At 38.6% G+C, this 25,646-nt stretch overlaps 1 protein-coding gene across 3 annotated transcripts in view; it reads left to right on the forward strand.

Annotated features, from left to right (window-relative positions):
• Nucleotides 1-310: 310 nt before the first annotated feature.
• The window catches only part of LOC124784441 (ankyrin-1-like), a 310,421-nt gene continuing 285,085 nt past the window's right edge, over nucleotides 311-25,646 (forward strand). The window contains exons 1-2 of one of the 3 annotated variants that reach the window (XM_047254101.1): nucleotides 311-591; nucleotides 14,031-14,257. In XM_047254101.1, the coding sequence (XP_047110057.1) occupies nucleotides 14,059-14,257 (199 nt within the window). In that variant the 5' untranslated portion in view covers nucleotides 311-591; nucleotides 14,031-14,058. Of the gene's footprint in view, nucleotides 592-14,027; nucleotides 14,258-25,646 lie in introns of all 3 variants that reach the window. The other 2 variants (XM_047254100.1, XM_047254102.1) reach the window with 2 other exon arrangements.

Consider the following 25,646-nt stretch of genomic DNA (forward strand, 5'->3'; position numbering starts at 1 on the left):
GACTTGGGATTTACAGGCACAGCATATTTCTCCCACTATCTGGCAGTTTCTTGTCCTACTTCTGTTATTACAGAAATCCTGGAGGCAAAAAAATAATTCAAACATTTTGTAAATCATGTGGAAAAGGGATACGAAACAAACATCATGCTTGCGAAGCATCTGACATTCTCTTTTCTCGCCGCTTGGAGCGGTAGTGTCGCTCCTGCTGTCAAATGGGAACAAAACAGTGATCTCCATATAGAGATCACTGGAACGAAACTTTTACTGGCGCGTGTGTCGCTTCTGTGATTTTATATCTTTGGTGTGAAGTTCAATATCTGTCGTAACAATGTTTGTAAACTTGTTGTTTGTATTCAAAAATAGGTGTTTGAGACTTGAGTGACAGCTGCTATTGGAAGTTAATAGTTAAGCGCCATTTTTATCTGAAGAATCGTCCTGATCCTTGTGACTGCACAGAATAATAGCACAAAGCCACCGTGACGATATGAAGTACTTGTAGTGCTTCATATTGTAGTTAAAGTTCCGAAATTGATTTTGTAAAATTTAGGTTTCATTATTGGCGCAGAAGGAATAACACGATTAAAATCAAAGGTACCAAACATATTTGGCACTATACCTGTTGTTCAGTATGATATTCGAATAACATTTCACTAGGCTATCCTAGATGATGTGACATCAGCTGGAAAACTAATAGCTGAAGTCAGGTTGCCTTCCATTCAGAAGGCTGTCGCATGCAGCGCCTGTACATTGAGTACAGGGTGGGGGAGGGGGGGGCATTTATTCTTACTGCAACACAATCCTTTTAGACTGGGCATGAACGAGAAGACTTATCATCTCCAAAACATGTGAGGACATTTTGTTTTACTTCATCATTGAGCTTTTCCCCTTTTTGATTGGCAGGTGCTGCGAAAATTCCATCTTCCATTCCAGTTTTCTAGACTTCCTCACGATTTTAGTTGAAACAGCAAATTCCTTAGCCATTTTTTAAACAGTCCAGCTATTTGGGCCAGGGTCAAAATATGAACTTTACTGAAATTTCTTGAAGTCTGAAGCTTATGTTCTTCAATTAAGATGTCCATGTCTTTATATTTATGGCACTCTTCTGTTTGCATTTGAGCAATAGCTACGTGACTCACACCAGCAGCTGTGGCTGTTACCTTAGAAATGCTGCCTTGGGCTTTCAGAACTTCTCACTTTACGTATCCCATTGAATCCCTTTTGCTGATCCGTTGAAGCTTTAATGGTGACTATCCGCATGATGGTAATGAAGTATTAGCAGTAAAGCAAGCATCAACAACATCCATGTCTTCAGGAGATGGTGATTCTTGCTTATTGTGGTGAGATGATTTTTTTTAGGCCACTTTGTGCCTACATTTGGTACAAATTTTCTGACCAGGATTAAAAACTTCATTAACAGTCAGTAAGTTCAACCTATCAGACGTTGCAATGGTTACTGCTGTTAAAGCCTTCTTGGTTACATGCTTTTCTTTACCAAATGGGTTGTAGCAAGTCTTATGCAAGAATAGAAATTTTGTCGTCCACAAGGCATTATGGTATGAACAAATTTGGGCACCTTCAGTAAAATCAAGCCCATACGCACATCGTAGAAGCTCCTCGTCCATTGGTGACTTTTCCTTAACTGATTGTAGTTGAATTTTGTCGTAATAGAATGGTGTTGACTTATGAAAATCTGCTCCATCTGATCCACCAAAGTAGCTAAGTGCAAGGGTCTCTTGGTTCATTTTATACAATAGTTTATTAACATATTAGAAGCAATTTTGAAAGCTGATGAGTATCTGGGTTTGAAGAATGGAAGATTCATTCTTGTTTGTGTATAAAATATACAAATTAGGCCTTACCTTCAGCTACAACAATGATTGTTGGTTATCTAAACACTCAGAACCCAACACTAAGATTGTATATTGTCAACACCAAAGATTACACTGCATGGAATACTGACACTGTGGGGACCTGCCAAAAATGAAAGCAACAATTGAAAGTGGTGATTCAGCAATGTATCCCTGCTGACCTTAAAAAATATTGCTGCTTTATAATGCTGATGGAAACTGAGTGACAGTGCATATATGCAGCACCATGTATTGTAGGATTAAAATGTTCTAAAGCACATTGCATTCCAGTGATCTTCTAGATCTTAAGAGCATTTTGTGAGGTTGTATTATATTTATATTCTATACTGTAAAATAATGCGAAAACACGTTTTATTAGCATAGTTACATTCCCTAAACTTCAGGGAAATCTAATACTATTAAGAGAAACTACAGTTATAAATTTTTTGATTTACAACTTAAAATTTTATAATTTTTTTGTATTTATCAGTAATCCATTTTCCCTACTTTTGATAGCAATTCTCACCCATCAGTATGCAAGATACAGAAATTAAACAATGTGGCTTCAAGACTTTAAAGCATGCTCTTTCCATCTGTGGTAAGAAAAAAATGATTGAACAAGACACAGTTTGAGATATTGCCCCCCAAAAATACCCCCAAATTTGCGTCTAGAAAATTTTGGGCAACTTTACACATTGTATCTTTTCATCTAGGCATCCAGTGTTAATTAAATTTGACCCATATATAGACATCATAGGTAGGAATAGCCCTCAGAAGTTTTGATGTGAATGGATTATATGAAAAGTAGCAGTGGACGGTCAAACCATGGCTCTCAGAATAGTGCACCAAATTTTTTAACCACTTTAGAGGCTTGTATCTATATTTCGGTGTGGCTAAATTCCAAATTTTGGCCATGGTGTCATTCAGTATAAAACACTGTCTTTGTATAGAGTGGGGACACTTTATAATATTGGTCCCTTTGACTTGGTATGATCCTCGTTCCTTCTCTTTTAACACTGATATTTTGCACATGAAGAACTCTTGGTATGTTACACGCCTAATTAGTGGACAGCTTTCACCTAAGCCCTTAATACATAAACCAAGTGTTTTATTTATGACTTGTTTGGTTATTTCTCAGTATAGAAGTATAAAAGCTGTAAGGCATTGTGACTGCCTGACAGTAATTCTCCATTGGAGATACAATGTCAGGCATTCTAATTTTGACTTTGCCATAATGTACTTAGCAGGAATATTTTATACATGGATTTAAGGCTGAACATGGACTCAATAGAATCGACACATGAAACTTTTTGTAGTTCTTTTAATTTTCCATTGATAATGAAGATCATAAAAGCAGCTTCTCCACCTCCTATTTCACACTATTAAGTATCCTACTCCTACATAATTGTTATTTAACTGAAATTAATAGTTTGCTCAACCACTGTTCTGTCACGCTGCATCAAATTTCCGTCCAATTTCACTGTTGCCAGCATTCTCAAAAATTTTAGAAAAAGTAATGTACAATTGGCTTTATAACCATCTTATCTCAAATAATATACTGTCAAAGTCACAGTTTGGATTTCTTAAAGGTTCTGATATTGAGAAGGCTGTCTACACTTACAGTGAAAATGTGCTTAATTCATTAGACAAAAAATTGCAGGCAACTGGTATATTTTGTGATCTGTCAAAGGCATTTGACTGTGTAAATCACAATATCCTTTTAAATAAATTAGAATATTATAGTGTAACAGGAAATGCTGCGAAATGGTTCAAATCTTATATGTCTGGCAGGAAACAAAGGGTGTTATTAGGAAAGAGACATGTATCAAGCTATGAGGCATCATCCAACTGGGAACTAATTACATGTTGGGGTCCCACAAAGTTCCATTTTGGGATCCTTACTTTTTCTTGTGTATATCAATGACCTTTCATCAGTAACATTACCAGATGCCAAGTTTGTTTTGTTTGCCGATGATACAAACATTGCAATAAATAGCAAATCAAGTGTAGTCTTAGAAAGATCAGCTAATAAAATATTTGTGGCCATTAATCACTGGTTGAAATAATTTGGCTGAAGGTCACGCACAGTTAAAGCAGGCTCAGACATGGTAATTGGATGTCTCTATAGGCCCCCTGGCTCAGCAGCTGTTGTGGCTGACCACCTGAAGGATAATTTGGAAAATATTTCGAGTAGATTTCCCCACCATGTTATAGTTTTGGGTGGAGATTTTAATTTGCCGGATATAGACTGGGAGACTCAAACGTTCATAACGGGTGGCAGTGAAATTTTTTTATGTGCTTTATCTGAAAACTACCTTGAGCAGTTAAACAGAGAACCGACTCATGGTGATAACATATCAGACCTTCTGGTGACAAACAGACCCGAACTATTTGAAACAGTTAACACAGAACAGGGAATCAGCTATCATAAAACAGTTACTGCATCGATGATTTCAGCCGTAAATAGAAATATTAAAAAAAGGTAGGAAGATTTTTCTGTTTAGCAAAAGTGACAAAAAGCAGATTTCAGAGTATAGAAAATAAACATTTTTTTTTTCTATACATATACGGTTGCTGACGCACTGCATTATGTTAAAGAATTGTAAATTTCAGAGTACCTGATGGCTCAACACAAAAGTTTTTGTCTCAAGTACAGACAGTGTTGAGGATCAGTGGACAAAGTTCAAAACCATCATACAATATGTGTTAGATGAGTAGGTGCCAAGCAAGATCATAAGAGATGGAAAAGAGCCACCATGGTACAACAACCGAGTTAGAAAACTGCTGCGGAAGCAAAGGGAACTTCACAGCAAACATAAACATAGCCAAAGCCTTGCAGACAAACAAAAATTATGCGAAGCGAAATGTAGTCTGAGGAGGGCTGTGCAAGAGGCGTTCAATGAATGCGAAAGTAAAGTTGTATGTACTGATTTGGCAGAAAATCCAAGAAATTTTGGTCTTATGTCAAAGCGGTAGGTGGATCAAAACAAAATGCCCAGACACTCTGTGACCAAAATGGTACTGAAACAGATGATGACAGACTAAAGGCCGAAATACTAAATGTCTTTTTCCAAAACTGTTTCACAGAGGAGGACTGCACTGTAGTTCCTTCTTTAGATTGTCGCACAGATAACAAAATGGTAGATATCAAAATAGACGACAGAGGGATAGAGAAACAATTAAAATCACTCAAAAGAGGAAAGGCCACTGGAACTGATGGGACACCAGTTCGATTTTACACAGAGTACGCGAAGGAACTTGCCCCCCTTCTTGCAGCAGTGTACTGTAGGTCTCTAGAAGAGTGTAGCGTTCCAAAGGATTGGAAAAGGGCACAGGTCATCCCCGTTTTCAAGAAGGGACATTGAACAGATGTGCAGAACTATAGACCTATATCTCTAATGTCTATCATTTGTAGAATTTTGGAACACGTATTATGTTCGAGTATAATGACTTTTCTGGAGACTAGAAATCTACACTGTAGGAATCAGCATGGGTTTTGAAAATTGATGATCGTGTGAAACCCAGCTCGCGCTATTCGTCCACGAGACTCAGAGGGCCATAGACACAGGTTCCCAGGTAGATGCCGCGTTTCTTGACTTCTGCAAGGCGTTCGATACAGTTCCCCGCAGTCGTTTAATGAACAAAGTAAGAGCATATGGACTATCAGACCAATTGTGTGATTGAATTGGAGAGTTCCTAGATAACAGAACACAGCATGTCATTCTCAATGGAGAGAAGTCTTCCAAAGTAAGAGTGATTTCAGGTGTGCCGCAGGGGAATGTCGTAGGACCATTGCTATTCACAATGTATATAAATGACCTTGTGGATGACATCGGAAGTTCACTGAGGCTTTTTGTGGATGATGCTGTGGTATATCGAGAGCTTGTAACAATGGAAAATTGTACTGAAATGCAGGAGGATCTGCAGCAAATTGACGCATGGTGCAGGGGATGGCAATTGAATCTCAATGTAGACAAGTGTAATGTGCTGCGAATACATAGAAAGAAAGATCCCTTATCATTTAGCTACAATATAGCAGGTCAGCAACTGGAAGCAGTTAATTCCATAAATTATCTGGGAGTACGGATTAGGAGTGATTTAAAATGGAATGATCATATAAAGTTGATTGTCGGTAAAGCAGATACCAGACTGAGATTCATTGGAAGAATACTAAGGAAATGCAATCAGAAAGTAGGTTACAGTACACTTGTTCACCCACTGCTTGAATACGGCTCAGCAGTGTGGGATCCGTACCAGATAGGGTTGCTAGAAGAGATAGAGAAGATCCAACGGACAGCAGCACGCTTCGTTACAGGATCATTTAGTAATCACTAAAGCATTACGGAGATGATAGATAAACTCCAGTGGAACACTCTGCAGGAGAGATGCTCAGTAGCTCGGTACGGGCTTTTGTTGAAGTTTCGAGAACATACCTTCACCGAGGAGTCAAGCAGTATATTGCTCCCTCCTACGTATATATCGCGAAGAGACCATGAGGATAAAATCAGAGAGATTAGAGCCCACACAGAGGCATACCGACAATCCTTCTTTCCGCGAACAATACAAAACTGGAATAGAAGGGAGAACCGATAGAGGTACTGGAGGTACCCTCCGCCACACACCGTCAGGTGGCTTGCGGAGTATGGATGTAGATGTAGATGTTCCTAGCCAATTCTTTGTCACTAAACTTTGAAAAAACACACTACATGCAGTTCAGAACTTGTAAGGGGTGTCCTACGAGTATATGCCTAACATAGAATGACAAGCAGATAGAAGAAGTGAATAGTGTTAAATTCTTGGGATTACAACTTGATAATAAATTCAACTGGGAGAAGCACACCACAGAACTGCTGAAGCATCTTAACAAATCTCTATTTGCAATGCGAATTGTGTCGGACATAGGAAATATAAAAATGAAAAAGGTGGCATACTATACTTACTTTCATTCCATAATGTCATTATTTTTTGGGGTAATTCATCAAGCCAAGCTAAAGTTTTCCAGGCACAAAAACGTGCAGCAAGACTTATATGTGGTGTGAACTCAAGAACATCCTGCAGAAGCCTGTTTAGGGAACTAGGGATACTAACTACTGCTTCCCAATATATTTATTCCTTAATGAAATTTGTCATTAAAAATATACCACTTTTTCAAACTAACAGCTCAGTTCATGGAATCAATACTAGAAATAAGAATAATCTTCACAAGGATATAAAGTCACTTAGTCTTGTACAAAAAGGTGTGCATTATTCAGGAACACACATTTTCAATAACTTGCCAGCAGCCATAAAAAGCTTAACAACCAATGAAATTCAGTTTAAGAGAAGCCTAAAGGATTTATTGGTGGCCAACTCCTTCTACTCCATTGATGAATTTCTCAGTAAAACCAACTAATATAACTTCTGCACAATGTCAGTGCAGTAATGTGTTCATTATAAATATGTGTGTGTGTGTGTGTGTGTGTGTGTGTGTGTGTGTGTGTGTGTGTGTGTGTGTGTGAGTGGGTACAATCTAACTTCTGTACCATTTCTGTGCTGTAATGTGTTCATTGTATTATAGTAGTTGTATTACACGTTTATTACCTTATAAATAAATTTAAAAAAACTATTTTATTTTAAATTCAGTGCATTAGTGTTTGTAAAATGACTCTTTCATATAGTGTTCATTAAAAAATGACGATCATTTCGCTTGGGACCTGTGGAATGGTACATTAGCTAATTTGTTTTAGTTGTGAATATTTGTCATGTATTGTTGTTTTTTTGACATGTTCTACATCCTGGAGGACCTCCTCACTTCGGATCAATTGGAATGAAAGTAAACCTAATCTAATCTGAACTGAACACTTATCCTCAAACAGAAAATACACTGATGAGCCATAACATTATTCAACTGCTATCTTAATAGCATGTAGCCTATCTTAAGACTGAAATACAGCAGTGATTCTGCATGGTGTGAATTCAATGAGCCCTTACTAGATTTCTGGAGATATGTGGCACAGGACAGCTATGCATAGGTCACACAATTCACATAAATTTCGGGGTGGTGGTTTTTGGGTGCAGAGCAGACATACAATAGTGTAGCAGGTGTGTTCCATCGGGTTCATATCAGGCAAATTGGGTGTCTAAGACATCAGTATGACTTCGCCAACACGCTCCTCAAACCTGTGTGGCTTGTTTCTGATTATGTGACCGCAAGATGCCATTGCCATTGGGAAAGACATAAAGCATGAAGTGATGAATGTGGTCCCGTGGTAATGTTCACATAGTCCACAGCAATTGTGGCACCTTTGATGATTATGAGAGGTCCCATGGAAACCCAGGTGAATAATACTGCTCCCACTGACCTGTTTCTATGGGACATTGCACATTGTGAGCAGACATTCACCTGGATGATGGGGAATCCGGTCATTGCCATTGGCCTATTGTAACAAGAAACATGAGTCATCCAAATAGGTGACAAATTTCCATTGATCTGTAGTCCAGTCTCTATGATCCCATGCCCACTGCAGTAATAAATGATGATATCATTTGGTCAGCAATGGTACGTGTAGGGGTCCGTGCTTTAGAACCACATGTTCAATCTTGTGTGCCGAACTGTATGCTCCAAAACACTTGTGCCTGCACCAGAATAGTACTCTTTTATCATATTTGTCATAAATTGCCATCTACCCTGCTCTACAGAGTGAGCAGTCTCCAACTAGCATGTAATGTGATGTGGTTGTCCAACATCTTGTCATCTACTTGTAGGTTTTTCACCATCCTTCAACCACTGCCCATAGCTGCTTGTGACAGTAGCACATGAACAGGTGACCAACTTTGCCATTTCTGAGATACTTCTCTCCATGTGTTAGGCCATACATCTGCTGTTTGTTAGTGTCTTTTATGTCAGTAAGGTTTCCCCATTTAAGATGTGTATCATTGCTGGAATGAGTCCCCATTTACCTCTTCTCCACATACACACTGTTCTTACTGCTCATATGCCCACAACACTAACAGCTGACATACAAGCTCACAGTGGGCATTGCTGATAATGTTTTGGTTTGTCTGTGTATGTTGTATTGAAATTATTCTGACAGATTAAAAATGTTCACTGCAGTGGGGTTTGAACTCTGATGTTACTGATTAAACTATTTGACTCAACTTAACAGATGGTTATGTCACTGCCTCTCTCATAGCCTCCCGAATGCTACAAACTTCCCTCTGTACCCTGCTGGACTGTTTTTCCTGAGGGGAACAATGTTGCAGAAAGTTGTAGAACCGCAGGTTAAATGTTTTTGTGAAATGTTTGAAAAGTCGGAGAAAGGTCTTGTCAGACATATATACTGAGCTGTACTATGAACCTTAAAGTGAAGTTGTTCAAATTGCTGCTGATTGAAGGCAAACATCAGGATATCTCTTGCTCTGCAGCAAATAGTTATCAGGATATTTCATCATGGTGTACAAATTACTGCAGAATAAAATATTTATTTTTGCAATTGGTGAATTCCATAATTCTTGGCTGATGGGGAAGGATGAATGGCATCTATATGAGTGGAATTGCTTGTGGTAGATGTTGTTGTAGATAGGAGAAATTGCTTAATTGTCTGAGCATTTTATATGTAGGCCCTTATAGATGGTGCCTAAATTGAAAATGTATATTTAAAAGTCAAGGTGTATGCAAACCATAGTGCAGCATTTTGTATCAAACTAAATAAATCCTCTGCGGAAATCTTTTATGTGGGATTTATGGGCCTACAAGAAACCTGAGAGGATATGATTTTTTTGCTATGATTGATGCATTCCAAGATGCTTAGATGTGTTCCTCTTGCCTTTTCATTCATTTATTTATTCCATCATGCATATATCCACCTACTCATCCATCCATCTCTCTGTACTCTTTTGTACATCCCAACTAGAAGGAGAAACTGTACGGATCTGGAATGAGTCAACAGTCAGACAGTTCAGATCAATGTCTTTAGTCAGACCAGTACAGTACTGCGAAGACTACCTTCCAACTTAGAAGTTGCTATTTCTGGATAAGTAGAAGCAGTAACAGAGGGTCTGCATGATTACATTCAGTTACAGTGACAAGGCCAAAGATTGCCAAGAACAGCAAAGTTATCTTAGATATCATTGTAGATTTATGGCATAAAAGAGAAGTAGTGGTTGAGAAGGAAATGAAACAGGGTTGTAGCCTATCCCCTGTGTTATTTAATCTTAGCACTGAGCAGAAGGAAAGAAAGGAGAAATTTAGAAAGGGAATTAAAGTTCAGGGAGAAGAAATAAAAACTTTGAGGTTTTCCAGTAACACTGTAATTTTGTCAGAGACAGCAAAGGACTGTACCAAAATTAAGTACCATTTTGTAACCTAATCTTAATGTTATTTGTTATTTCATATTGTATTACCACCTCTTTGTTATAGTGCCATCCTGTCAAGCAAGTGCCCGCATCTCGTGGTCGTGCGGTAGCGTTCTCGCTTCCCACGCCCGGGTTCCCGGGTTCGATTCCCGGCGGGGTCAGGGATTTTCTCTGCCTCGTGATGGCTGGGTGTTGTGTGATGTCCTTAGGTTAGTTAGGTTTAAGTAGTTCTAAGTTCTAGGGGACTGATGACCATAGATGTTAAGTCCCATAGCGCTCAGAGCCATTTGAACAATTTTTTTTGTCAAGCAAGTGTTTATTTGCAAACATGTGTGTCAACTATAATTAAGGTACCACAGATGGGAAACAGTTCCTGCTAATCTGAATGTTTGGACTGAATTAATTGTAGCATTCATTTACTATATTCACAACAAACGGGATACTGCATCAACACTGAATTATCACTGTATATCTCAATGCAGTTTGTGTGTATTCAGCTAAAATAAATTAGTAAGAGGGCTGTTAATTTGAAAAAAGTTGCTGTCTTGTCAGTTGTACCAAGTAGCTGATGTTTAAAAACTTAATTTTCTTGATGTGGTCATCAGTCCAAAGACTGGTATGTTGCAGTTTTCCATGCTACTCTGTCATGTGCAGGTCTCTTCATCTCTATGCAACTACTGCAATGTACATCCATTTGAGTGTACTTAATGTATTCATTTCTTGGTCTTCCTCTACAATTTTTACCCCCCCCCCCCTCCCCCCCCTCCCCACACACACACACACACACACACACACACACACACACACACACACACTTCCCCCCAATACCAAACTGACAATCCCATGATGTCTCAAAATGTGTTCTATCAATGGATCCTTTCTTTACTCAAATTGTGCTACAAATTCCTTTTCTCCTCAATTCTACTCAGTGCCTCCTCATTAGTTATATGATCTACCCATCTAATATTCAGCATTCTTCTGTAGCACCACATTTGTAATCAGAATAATTGCTGGAGCCCACCCACGGTCATCCTGCAGACATCTGTTTAAGGATCTAGGGATCCTCACAGCAACCTCACAGTGTATATATTCACTTATGAAATTTGTTGTTAATAATCCAACCCAGTTCAAAAGTAATAGCAGTGTGCATAGCTATAACAGCAGGAGAAAGGATGATCTTCACTATGCAGGGTTAAATCTGACTTTGGCACAGAAAGGGGTAAATTATGCTGCCACAAAAGTCTTTGGTCACCTACCAAACAGCATCAAAAGCCTGACAGATAGCCAACTACAATTTAAAAATAAATTAAAAGAATTTCTAGATGACAACTCCTTCTACTCATTGGCTGAATTTTTAGATATAAATTAAGGTGGAAAAAAACCCTTAAACATTAGTGTCATGCAATATTTTGTGTAATGTAATATCTTGTACAGACATCTTTTATGAAACTGACACGTTCCACATCATTACGAAGTGTCGTATTCATGATCTATGGAACAAGTATTAATCCAATCTAATCTAATCTAATTTCAAAAGCTTGTATTCTCTTCTTTTCTGAACTGTTTATCGTGCAAACCATTTCCATACAAGACTACTCTCCGGACACAAATCTGTAAAGAAAGCTTCCTGGCACTTAAATCTATATTTGATGTTGACAAATTTCTCTTCTTCAGAAATGCTTTACTTGCTATTGCCTACTTTGGCCATCATCAGTTATGTTACTGCCCAAATAGAAAAATTCATCTACTACTTTTAACGTCTTACTTCCTAACCTAATTCCCACAGCATCACTTGCTTCTGTTTAACTATATTCCATGACCCTTGTTTTGATTTTTTTGGTGTTCCTCCTTTCAAGACACTGTCCATTCCATTCAACTGCTCTTCCAAGTACTTTGCTGTCTCTGACTGAATTACAGTGTTACCGGAAAACCTCAAGGTTTTTATTTCTTCTCCCTGAACTTAATTCCATTTCCAAATTTCTCTTTCTGCTCAGTGCAGAGATTAAATAACACTGGGGATAGCCTACTACCCTATTTCACTTCCTTCTCAACTACTGCTTCCCTTTTATGCTATTCAACTACTATAACTGCTGTCTGGTTTCTTTACAAGTTGTAGATAACTTTTCACTCCATACTCATACTACATTCAGAATTACTAAGAGTGTATGCAAATCAGCATTGTCAAAAACTTTCTCCAAGTCTACAGACATTACAAACATAGATTTGCCCTTCCTTTACCTATCTTTTAAGATAAGTTGTAGGATGAATATAATCTTGCACATTCCTACATTTCTCTGAAAACTCAAATTGATCTTCCCAAGATTGACTTCTACCAATTTTTCCATTTTCCTGTGTCTCATTCGTGTCATTAATTTGCAACCATGTCTTCTCAAACTAATTTTTTGATAATATTCACAGCTGGCAACACTTACTGTTTTGGAATTGAAATTATCACATTCTTCTTGAAGTCTGAGGTTATTTCATCTGTATCATACACTGTACACACCGTGCATATCAGTAGTTACATCAGTAGTTATGACAGAATGTTGTCTACTATTGGGGTCATGTTTCAGGTTAGGTCTTTCAGTGCTCTGTCAAATTCCTCTAACAGTTTCGGTGTCCAGGCTCACCACATTGAGCACCTTTGAGTGTTCTATCTTGGGCAATGGTACAGGAGAGTCAAAGTCAATTTTGTGTGATGTTTTTACGTTTTTTTTATTTGTTTCGTGATAATTCCAGCAAGTGGACGAGTTTGTGATCCCAGGCTCAAAGTCAGTGTTGTGTTATTTAATTAATAACATTGTGTTTAAGTGAATGGTACACTGTGATACACTTTTGAATAGGTATTTAGGAGAGGAAATGAATTACCAAATAAAAAAAATACAGGGTGCCATTGAAAAAAGGCATTCTGCTGTTCATATCTTTGTAATAAACAAAGCTACTACAAAGGCAATCATGTTGATTGATGTCCCCCTGATGGCTGAAGAACATTTGTTTGAAACTTTTGTAATTTGCATGTAGAAAAACAGTTATTTAGAGTGGTCAAGATAAATGGGAGTGTGGAACAGCAGCTGGCCGATGAAATGTAATATAACTGTACAAACAGCCGTTATTTTGATTGTTTTATTAGGCAACCAGTTTTGACATTCCAGTCACATGATTTTCAGGCCTGTCACATGAGTGACACCAGACACCACTCGTGCATCTATAAGACAAGGCACCAAGCTGCCAGGCCGCTGATAATGATATATGGTTCCGTAGGTATCTGAACTTCATGCGCATGTGTTCTCTTCACACACATGACAGCAACTGTTGCTCTCACATGTGTGAAGAGAACACATGCTCATGAAATTTGGATATCTGTGGAACTAAACACAGTTATTGGTACCTTGTCTCATAGGTGCGCGAGTGGTACATGCAGTCATTCATGTGACAGGCGTGAAGGTGACGTGATCGGAATGTCAAAACTGATTACCTAATAAAACAATCAAAATAATGGCTGCTGGTACAGCATTATTACAGCTTAATTCTTAGCAACCAGTGCATTCATTTCATAATTTAAAATATACATATAGACATTTTTGTAATTCATTAGTGTTATGAATTTAAAAGTTCTAATTTATTAAACATAGGTCTTGTAGTTTGTCAGATGTTTTCTTTTTTCCTTTATTAATAGTTTAATTTGATGCAACAAGATTAAAAATTTCACGATTTAGAAGTCTGTGGATCCACTAATGTTTCAAAATAAAATTGTTACATTACTGAACATCATTATAAGATATTTGTATAGTATTATAGCTCAGTTACATAGTTGTCTCCAATTACTTATACGTTTCTATACTACAGTAGGAACTGCAAATCAGTGTAAAGGGCCACTATGATTCAGCTGGATGCACCGGATCCCTTGAGAACACCTTTGCTGTCAGTTGCTGCTCGTACCGGCAATATCAATGCTGTCAGTAAACTGCTCAAAGATGGACGAAGGGCAGATAATGTTGATAACCGTGGCTGGACAGCACTGCATGAAGCAGTCGCAGCAGGACATGTTGAGTGTGCTGTACTGTTGCTGAGTCATGGTAATGCATATTCAAAATGCAGAAAACTTTTTATCTTTCTACAATATATCTTTTAGGTCCTCCATCATCATCATTTTAAGTTTTTATGCCAGATATAAAGTTAGCTAATTCCTAAAACCACGCTTTTTCTATCTGTAAGATGTATGTCCACATTTTGTAAAATACTCACAAAAACATTTTATCAAACTAAAATTTATTTTTAGAGGAAAGAGCATTTCCTAAACTATTTTTCTACATAATTGACACCACTGTCCAGATATTTGTCATAGTGGGAAACCAATTTTTCTATGCCTTCTTCACAGAAAGATGCTGTCAGTGAAGACTCTTTATTGAGTCATCATTGTTGTGAAAATACCTTCCTCTTTGGTAGTCAGAAGGTGCAACATCAGAGTTGTATGGCAGGTGATCCAACTGCTCCTCACAGAGTTGTTGAATAAGGATTTGAGTGATACCAGCAGATTGGGGACATGCATTGTCGTGATTCTTGATGCCTTCCTAAGGGACAATCTCAACTCATTCCAAATTAATAATATAAGTGTAGACCAGATGTGGCTTAAATTCAAAGAAATAGTATCGGCAGCAATTGAGAAATTTATACCAAATAAATTAACAAACGATGGAGCTGATCTTCCTTTGTACACAAAACGGGTTAGAACACTGGTGCAGAAACAACGAAACAAACATGCCAAATTTAAACAGATGCAAAATCCCCAAGATTGGCGATCTTTTACAGAAGCTCGAAATTTAGCACGGACTTCAATGCGAGATGCTTGTAACGTTTCCACAATGAAATTTTGTCTCGAAACCTGGCAGAAAATCCAAAGTGATTCAGGTCGTATGTGAAGTATGTTAGTGGAAAGAAACAATAAATGCCTTCTCTGCATGATGGCAATGGAGATACCATCGAAGACAATGCTGCCAAAGCAGAGTTACTAAACACAGCCTTCCGAAATGCCTTCACAAAAGAAGACCAAGTAAATATTCTAGAATTCGAATGGAGAACAGCTGCCAATATGAGTAACGTAGAAGTAAATATCCTCAGAGTAGTGAAGCAACGTAAATAACTTAATAAAAGCAAGTCTTCTGGTCCAGACTATATACCAATTAGGTTCCTGTCGGTGTATGCTGATGCATTAGCTCCGTACTTAACAATCATATACAACCGTTTGTTCGACGAAAGATCTGTACCCAAATACTGGAAAGTTGCACAGGTCACACCAATATTCAAGAAAGGTAGTAGGAGTAATCCACTAAATTACAGGCCCATATCATTAACGTCGATATGCAGCAGGATTTTAGAACATGTATTGTGTTCGAACATAATGAATTACCTCAAAGAAAATGGTCTATTGACACACAGTCAACATGGATTTAGAAAACATCGTTCCTGTGAAACACAACTAGCTCTTTATTCACATGAAGTGCTGAGTGCTATTGACAAGGGATTTCAGATCAGTTCTGTATTTCTGGATTTCCAGAAGGCTTTTGACACTGTACCACACAAGTGGCTCATAGTGAAATTGCATGCTTATGGAATATCATCTCAGTTATGTGACTGGATCTCTGATTTCCTGTCAGAGAGGTCACAGTTCGTTGTAATTGACGGAAAGTCATTGAGTAAAACAGAAGTGATTTCTGGTGTTCCACAAGATAGTGTTATAGGCCCTTTGCTGTTCCTTATCTCTATAAACGATTTGGGAGACAATCTGAGCAGCCGTCTTCGGTTGTTTGCAGATGACGCTTTTGTTTATCGACTACCAAAGTCATCATAAGATCAAAACAAACTGCAAAACGATTTAGAAGAAATATCGGAATGGTGCTAAAAGTGGCAGTTGACCTTAAATAACGAAAAGTGTGAGGTCATCCACATGAGTGCTAAAAGGAACGCGTTAAACTTCGGTTACACGATAAATCAATCTAATCTAAAAGCCGTAAATTCAACTAAATACCTAGGTATTACAATTATGAACAATTTAAATTGGAAGGAACATACAGAAAATGTTGTTGGGAAGGCTAACGAAAGACTGCATTTTATTGGCAGGACACTTAGAAAATGTAACATACCTACTAAGGAGACTGCCCACACTATGCTTGTCCGTCCGCTTTTAGAATACTGTGGGATCCTTACCAGATAGGACTGACTGAGAACATCGAAAAAGTTCAAAGAAAGGCAGCACGTGTTGTATTATCATGAAATATAGGCGTTTTTCGTTGTGAGGGAAACTTCTCACCAAATTCCCATTACCAACCTTCTCCTCCGAATGCGAAAATATTTGGTTGACACCAACTTACATAGGGAGGAATGATCACCAAGATCAAATAAGGGAAATCAGAGCTCATACGGAAAGATATAGGTGTTCATTCTTCCTGTGCACTGTACAAGACTGGAATAATAGAGAATTGTGAAGGTGGTTCGATGAACCCTCTGCCAGACACTTAAATGTCATTTGCATAGTATCCATGTAGATGTAGATGAAACAGTGTTTCATAGTTATTGTACCGCTGTGACTGTTTCATTCCTGGGAAGGATCTGAACAAGCAGAAAATGATGCAAAAAATGCAGTTAGCAGTGGCTGTCTTCACTAGCACCATCCTTCTATGAAGAAGGCATAGAAAAGTTAGTTTCCCACTATGACAGATGCCTGAACAATGGTGTTAACTATGCAGAAAAACAGTTTAAGGTATGCTCTTTTTTGTAAAAACAAATTTTGGGTCAAAAAAATGTTTTAAAAGAATTTCCCCCCCCCCCCCCCCCCTCAAATGGTTCTTACTTTCCAGATATGCCTCATATGTGGATATGTGGATGAGTATGTTCTTTCATGTTAGTAAAGGGTACAGTTTGTTTTGTACTGATCATTGTAAATTGTTTACAAATAACATCACTATTAATACAGATGTAACCATATTGTGCATAAATTGCAAACATCCCTGAAAACAATAACAACAACATCAACTACTACTACTACTATTACTATTTTTATTAAAATAATACTGTATTAATGTAGGCTTTTGGAGGCCTCTACAATGAGTAATGCATGTTTTTCCTATATTTAAGTAAGATTGCTGGAAACCTCAAACCTTTGGAATTATATCTTATTACTCTCTTTCATAAAAGTAACAGATTATTTATGCTGTGCTACAGAAGTCTTTTCTACAACTGGTAAATGTCGGTGCCTTCATCCTAAATTTTAAGGGGGAAGAAATTAAAGTGAAGGTAGAGAAGATTGATTGCAGACCTGTACTTGAATCAGAAGGAATGGGTATGAATTACCATCTTCTCCTTCGTTTTTGTTCCTTGAATTTCTCCTACTATTTCCATGCCCATTCTGGCTATCCTCCATCCAACCATTCCTTGAATTTCTACTATAATTAGTTCTGTTCATCCTATTTACCTGAAACTCTCTCCCTGATTGATTATTATCTTCAAAATTCCTTCTACGATCTTCCACTGAGGGCTTCACCCTCTCCACTTTATCAACATAATTCAAAAAATCACCAATATAACCCCTTGGGGCAGGTACAAGCAATTCTCTAACTTTCTGAGGCAACTTAGTTTCTAAACCCATAATTATTGATTCACTACCTAGGCCATTGTCCAAATATTTCAGTTTGCTTATCCAAAACACAGAAACCTTTCATAGTACCCTTCATAGGGTCAAATCTCTCTCCTCCCTCAAAATTCTCTGCCGCTTCTCTTTGGACCAATATTAATCTAAAAATGCTTTCTTAAAGCGATGCCAAGAAGTACCTGAGCTGCCCATCCATAAGCATCCTCTTTCAAAAAACCTCTCGCAAATGACATTTCCTCTTTATCATTCCATGTTTCAGGCAAATCATTAAATTCCCTAATGAAATCCAGTGGATGCACTTCCCCATATGGTTCAAAATTATTAAATTTCTTACAACTAACAAATGATGGACTGTTTGGGACACTACACACTCTATGCTTTAGATTATGTACCTCTTCCACCTTTTTCTCCATTTCGGCCAATTTTGAAACTACATTTCTATTTACTTTTACCAATTAATGCTTTTATTGTCTCATCTACAATAGGACTTTCATACCCATCATTCAAAGCTACATTCATGTCTGTTTTATAGCCACTATTGTCAGTCCCCATTAAGTCTTTCTTTTCACTTAAAAACTTAACCTCAACACCTTTGTCATCAATTTCATCACTCCCCTGTTGTCCATTTATCCCCATTCGTTAAGGCTACTCATTATGCATCACTTAATATAAAATGGCCTTTGCTATGAATTACCTTATTTTTATTCACTCATCACCTGCTGCTGTTGTCATCTCGATATGTTATCTGCAAGGCTGCTGCAAGTTGTAATTCTCTCAGTGAGGCATGTTGTTTATCCTTGTCGGCTTTGTACATCTGTGTGCTGATTGCCTGCTCCTGTACTCAGTGGCTGCTTCCGTAGATCCCACTTGCTGATTGGCTGCTGTGATGCTCTGTTACTGTGGCCATGAAACCGATGCACAGATTGGCTGTTTCACCGTGCTGTTTAATGGAGCTACATCAATTCTGACATTTCAAAGTAATTGAATTTCACACTCCCATAATATTGTGTGTTCACTGTCCTCGACAAAATTCTGATGCCATTTATATCACACACTCACTTCGTTAAAATCACTGTACTGTAAACCGTTCTCGGATTCACTGTTCAAACTTCACAAGTCCTTGTTTATTGTGTCCAAATACAATAGTCCTCACCCAAAAGGGCACCATATTTGACGTTTGCCTGCTTTATTTCTTTGTTGATAGTCCTCAGTGTCAACATACTGCTTTGCTATACTGACTGAAAACTGGGGGGTGGAAGTTCAACACTAACTACTGTAAATGATGTAGCCGATAGTTGCAGAATTGCGTTTCACAGTTCTTTGCTTTCACTGTTCACAAGCCCCCAATATTACAAATTGTATGGCCAATCCTCTATTGGTAAATGTTGATAAGCCTCATTAATAGGTTGCAGGCAAACATCAGCATACAATAGTTTGCTATTGAGCATCTATGAGCAGTAAAAACCTAACCACACAGTTCACAGTTCTTGCAGAATAATATGGTACGTGTGACACTATTTGTCAGATAAATTTAACAGGCATGGTCAATAATTGTTTATCACATCTCCACTTCCACTGTTAAGTTGATGAAGTGTTTTTAATTTAACCAACACACAATTCCCATCTGAAAATTGGCCGTGGACTGACTGTCTCAGGACCAAAAATCAGTCCTGTAAACATCCGTGCAATAATAGGCACTGAAACTATACATTGTTTGATGTTACAGAAATTACAATTAAAACATAACTCATTCAATTAACAGAATACATCAAAATATTCCTTCTTTTTAATAGTTCATTCTACCATATAGGTTAGGCTGAATTCTTTATTTAATTAATGAAATTAACATATATAGTTATACACACAATACTTTTGACAAACCTGGTAATTATTTGAGAATTAATCAAGGTCTGGCTTTGCTAATATGTTTTTGAATAGAGCCAAAAAATACTTTAAGAATCCTAGTAGTTATTCTTCCAAATGTTTATAATTATTACAGAATTTATGTTTGTGTATAAGTCAACAATAGAATTTAAGTCATGAAACAATTAATGCTTTCACCCTATAACAAAAAGTATTTACTAGGAATGGTCAAAATAAATTAGGAAATTAACTGCATACACAAAACTAAGCACAAAATTAGACCTCATGCTATATTCCTTAATACTGAGGGCTAACCTTTCTCTTTTATCGAAATGCAGATATACTCTTGCATGTTAATGATAATTAGGCAAAAATGAAAATAAAATGAATTTAAGGAGGCAGATGGCAAAATAAGAGAGGAAGTAAAGAGATCCCAGTTTGCTTCGTCACAACCTCATCCAGATCATCTGCCCCTGGGCCGGATGATGTTCACATTCAGATGTAACAGCACGTTTCTCTTGCATGCAAGGACTTTCTCCTTTGTATGTACTATCACATTTAGGCAGATGGCATGTTTTCCAGATGCTGGCAAGAAGCCACTGTAAGCCCGGTAAGGACAAGCATCTTCGTCCTAGCTACTGCCCCATCTCTCTCAGCAGCTGTGTTTGGTAGGTGATGGAACATACGATTCATGGCCAGCTGGTATGGTGATTTGAGTCTCGCAGTATACTAACCACTGCGCAATGCGGATTTCGTGCATGCCATTTCGCAGTTGACCATCTCATCACTTTGTCAACCCCTGTCATGAATGGTTTGCTACAGGAATACCAGACTGTGGCTTTGTTTTTTGATTTGGAGAAAGCCTACGACACCTACTGGAGGACTAGTATTCTCCGTACTCTATACATGTGGCACTCCCGAGGCCGCCTGCCCCATTTCCTTCAGGAATTTTTAAAAGATTGGGTTTTCAAGGTATGTGTAGGTCCAGCCTTGTCAGGCACATTTATTCAGGAGAACAGGGTGCCTCAAGGCTCTGTTCTGAGTGTCGTCCTCTTTGCTATAATCATTAATCCTATTATGGACTGTTTGCCTCCAAACGTCTCCAGCTCCCTTTTTGTCAACGGGTTTGCAGCCTTTTGTAGTTCTCCACAGACTTGTCTCCTTCAGTGGTGCCTTGATCCTCTTTACTCATGGTGCTTTGTCAATGGCTTTCACTTTTCCTCAGACAAAACCATTTATATGAATTTCTGGCAGCACAGTGAGTTTCTTCCATTATCTTTGCATATTCGACCCTTTGCACTTCCGTTTGCTGAAACTGTGAAATGCCTGGTGTTCATGCTTGATAGGAAACTTTCTTGCCCACATGTCTTAACTGGCCACACAAGGTTCCCAGTCCCTCAGTAGCCTATGTAGCTCAAGCAGCACTTTGTGGGGAGCGGATGGGACCACCCTCCTCCATTTGTACCGATCCCTTGTTCGTTTGAAACTAGACTATGGGTGTTTTATTTATTTCTCTGCAGTCCATGCATCTTATGTTGTCTTAACACACTACACCATCGTGGTCTAAGTTTGGCCACTAATGCCTCTTACTCTTGTTGAGAGTCTCTATGCAGAAGCTGCCAAAATACCACATTCATACCAGTGTGATGTCATCCTCAGCAGATATGCATACTGTTTTGTAGTGATCTGTGCCATTCATGGAAGGGCATATGTCATGTACGTCAAATATAGAGTTCAGAGTAAAGATGTGCGCGATCATAATTAGTTTGTAAACATCGGGCCTCATCCTGTGTGAAAGTATTCGACAGGTGTGGAGTATACTTGTTGGAGAGCAAGGATGAATGAAGGAGCTCTGATACCATGGAACACTTCTGGCACCAAGAAAGACGAATATGATGCATATAAGTGGTTGTTGTTATGTACTGTTCACAGGCATGTTAATGAGTCATTTTTGATATAGCAGTGTTAGTTTGTTCTAGGAGTAACCATGTAATGTGTAACTATTTTTGAAATTTTGTGACAATATACAGTGTTAGTTGGATGCAAACTATACTTTATTTAAGTAGAGGAGTGGTATTTTGTTTTATAGCTACTTCACTTATAGAAATAGCTGGACCCTGAGATAAATCACAAGAGTTGAAAGATTGAATCTCTACACCAATTTAATAAGGGAGTGTTAAGTTGGCAGTGTTAGGTGGAGCTGCATTGAGGAATAGGTCTAGAACAGACACTGCTCAAGCAGACAAAATATTGTCACAGAAGCTGCATATAGTAGTCATAAGCCATTAAAAAACACTCCAGTTTGTCTGCCATGCCTGGCCACCCATCCTATGCCTCTTTTTTCGATGACACCCTTGACTATCAGTATGGGGCGCACCCTTCTTCTCTGTTACCACCTGGAGTTTGCTTTCGGCTACTGCTGCAGCAGCTTAACTTTATGCTATCTGCTATGTTTGTGATGGATGTGAACTCTTCACTGCCTTGGCTTTGTGCGGCGACCTGTGTTCATCTTGGACTTCATTCGCTTCCCAAGGACACTACCCTGGATTCGATCTATTGCTGTAAGTTTCTTGACCTTACTATGCAATGTAACAATAGTACTTTTGTGTATACTGATGGCTCTAAGACCAGCTGTGGTGTTGGATGTGCCATCATCATTGACACTGACCATTTTTGGTATTGGTTTCCAGAACACTGCTAGGTTTTTAGAGTGGAGCTTCTCACCCTCATATCAGACCAAGCATCACATCTGTTGACACAGGATTTTTAATTGTGTCATATGCTCCGATTCTGTCAGTGCACTTCAGAGCCTATGTGTGCTGTACATACTCCTTCCCTTGGTGCATGGGTCCAAGAAAGGTCCCACTTGCTCGTTTTTTAGGGAGTTACTGTGGTGTTCGTTAGGGTTTCTGGTCACGTCGGACTGACAGGAAATGAGGCTGCTGCCAAGGCTGTAGTTATCCTACCTTGACGCTAGCTCTTCCGTTCCTTGAGATGATCTCCATGTTGTCATCTGCTGGAAAATGGTGTCAGTTTGATATTACCACTGGTCTTCTCTTCATGGATCAAGCTCCGGGGAATTAAACATCTCCCGATGGCTTGGCTGACCTCCTGTTGGCCCTCTCGTTGTGAGATCATTGAGCTAGGTTGTGTATTGGGCACGGTAATTTTAGCCATCACCATTTGTTCAGTGGTGATCCTCCGCCACTTTGTGCTTATTGTCGTCAACCTTTGACGGTTTGCCATATCCTGATCCACTGCCCTTACATTCCAGTGCATGTTTGCCATCTGAGTTATCAACCATTTTAGTGAATGACTCGCTCGCTGTCGATTGTGTTTTACTTTTTATCCATTGTAGCAGTATGGCGAAGGTCATTTAATCTTTGGTTCAGGACCTTCGCTGCCTCTACAGCATGTTTTGTGGATCTTTCTCCAAGGGGAAGTCTTTGTTTTTAGTTCTCTTTCCTTACGTCGATTGGGCTTAACATATAGTCTCTTCTAACTTGTTTTTCTTATTTGTGTTTTAATTTTATGGCATGGGCACTTATGATTTCAGTTGTTTTTGTTGTGTTTGCACCCATTCAAGAAAATTCCTCAGTCTATTCACAGATATCAGTTGATATTCTCATATAATTACACTTTTGATAATAACCATAGGTGTGGTACTAAGTGAAATGCTTTTCAGAAGTAAAGAAATACTACATCTACATGACTCACTTGATCGATGTGAGGAAAACATGAGTATAATTTTGCATGGCTGATATTTTTGGAATTTGCCATGTTAGGCATGTAGGAGGCCATTCTGTTCAAAATACCTCAGAATACATTCTGAAATTTAAAAATTGTTGTTTGTCAAAAATATGGAACACTATGTTTGGCAGCACTTATACTACTCTTCTTGTAGGTAGGTTTGACCTATGCTTCCTTCCAGCTACTGAACAAAACTTTTTGTTAGAGGGGTGTACAGTATATTGTAGTTAAAAATGTGATAACCCAGTCACAAATTCTGTACAGAATCAGATAGGGATTTTGTCGAGCCCTGAACCTTTGGCCAGTGTTACCAATTTCAGTAGTTTTTCAATGTCACTGATATTAATATCTGTGGTGCTCATCTTTTCAGGAATATGAGAATTAAACTGGCAGAATACTCCTGAATTTTCCTTTGTAAAGGAACATTTGAATAACATTTGGCAAGGGTGTTCAACATTTCTGCTTTTTTTTAGCTACCCTCAATTCCAGTTCCTGTGTCATCAATGAGTATGTGGACACTAACTTTGGTGCCACTGACAGCCTTCATTAAAGGTCTCAAGCAAGTTGATTTGACTGCCAAACATGTTATATTTATCCTTTCCTACAACCCTTTGCTGTGTTTTACACCTGTTGTCTGGTAGACACCGCTCCTTAAGAAGCTTCTTTACAGACTGTATATCGTGACAAATCCCACCTATCACAAACTATGTACTAGATGCATAACTAGCCAATTATTCTTCTAAACTACAGCCGTAGTGCCTCTTCATTCTCGTATCCAGACTGAATGTTTCAAGCTCCTCATTGAGGTGGGATACCTACCTCTTCATCGAGTGTTCTTAACATATAAATCTTGGTTCTCATTTTAGCTGGTCTTATTATGAGGACTATTTAGAAAGTAGGGAATGTTTCCATCTGATGCCGCTCTGTGCACGCCGATCGCATATATTTTGGTATGTGCGTGCTCGGCAGCTCAGTCAGCATCCATCCGTGACTGTGGAAACGTCTCTGTGCATCTGTTTTTTTTTATATTCGAATTTGAAATGTGCACTGCAATCGAAAATCCTGCCAGTTGTGAAGTGCAGTCTGTAATACGGTTTTTGATAGCAAAAAACCTAAAACCCATAGAAATTTATCGTGAACTGTGCGAAGTGTACGGAAACAACATAATGAGTGAATGTTCTGTCTGGAAATGGTGCATTTGGTTTATAAATGGCCAAACCAACATTCATGATGAAGAGAAAAGTGGATGCCTGAGCATTGTGACTGACAATCTTGTCGCTAAAGTCGATGAAACGATTCATGAAAACTGTCGCTTCACAATAACGGAGCTTTCACTTTCTTTTCCACAAGTTTCACAGACTTTCTTGTTTGAAATTGTCACTCAAGAGCTAGGTACCACAAATTTTGTGCACGATGGGTGCCCAAAATGCTTACAAAGCACCATAAAGAACAGCTAATGGGGGCAACGTTGACGTTTCTGGAGGCCTACCACAAATATGGTGATTCATTACTGGATCAAATCGTAACCAGTGATGAGACTTGGGTGAAACACGTCAATTGCGAGACGGAATTACAGTCAATGGAGTGGGGGCACACAAGGTCCCCCCCCAAACCAAGCAAACCTTATCAGCAAGGAAGTTGATGGTGACAGTGTTTTGGGATAGGCAAGGTGTGCTTCTTATTGATCGAATGTGGTGCAACCATAAATTCTGCCCGCTACTGTCAAACTTCACACAGCCTTATAAGAGCAGTTCAAAACAAACACCAAGGAAAGCTGACATCCAAAATTTTGTTTTTGCATGACAATGCCCAACCTCACACGGAAAATCGCACTAAAGAACTCCTTAATTCATTCAAATGGGAAATTTTCCCTCATCCACCCTACAACCCCAATCTTGCACCAAGCGACTTCCACTTGTTTCCCAAGGTGAAGAACTGGCTTGCAATGCAGCTCTTTGATGACTATGCGGAACTCCAGGCAGGCGTGACTCACTGGCTGAAGTCTGAGGCAGCAGAATTTTATGATGAAAGTCTTTCAAAGCTTGTCCACTACTATGATAAGTCCATCAATGTGTTTGGTGACTATGTGGAAAAGGGGTATGTCAGTCTCTCTTTCGGATGTATATAATAAAATGTATTTCTTGTACTCTGTTTTCTTTTTAATGCCAAAATGTTCCCTACTTTCTGAATAGCCCTCATACATTGGT

The sequence above is a fragment of the Schistocerca piceifrons genome, chromosome 1 (genome assembly GCF_021461385.2).
Source record: "Schistocerca piceifrons isolate TAMUIC-IGC-003096 chromosome 1, iqSchPice1.1, whole genome shotgun sequence".
Lineage (NCBI taxonomy): Eukaryota > Metazoa > Arthropoda > Insecta > Orthoptera > Acrididae > Schistocerca > Schistocerca piceifrons.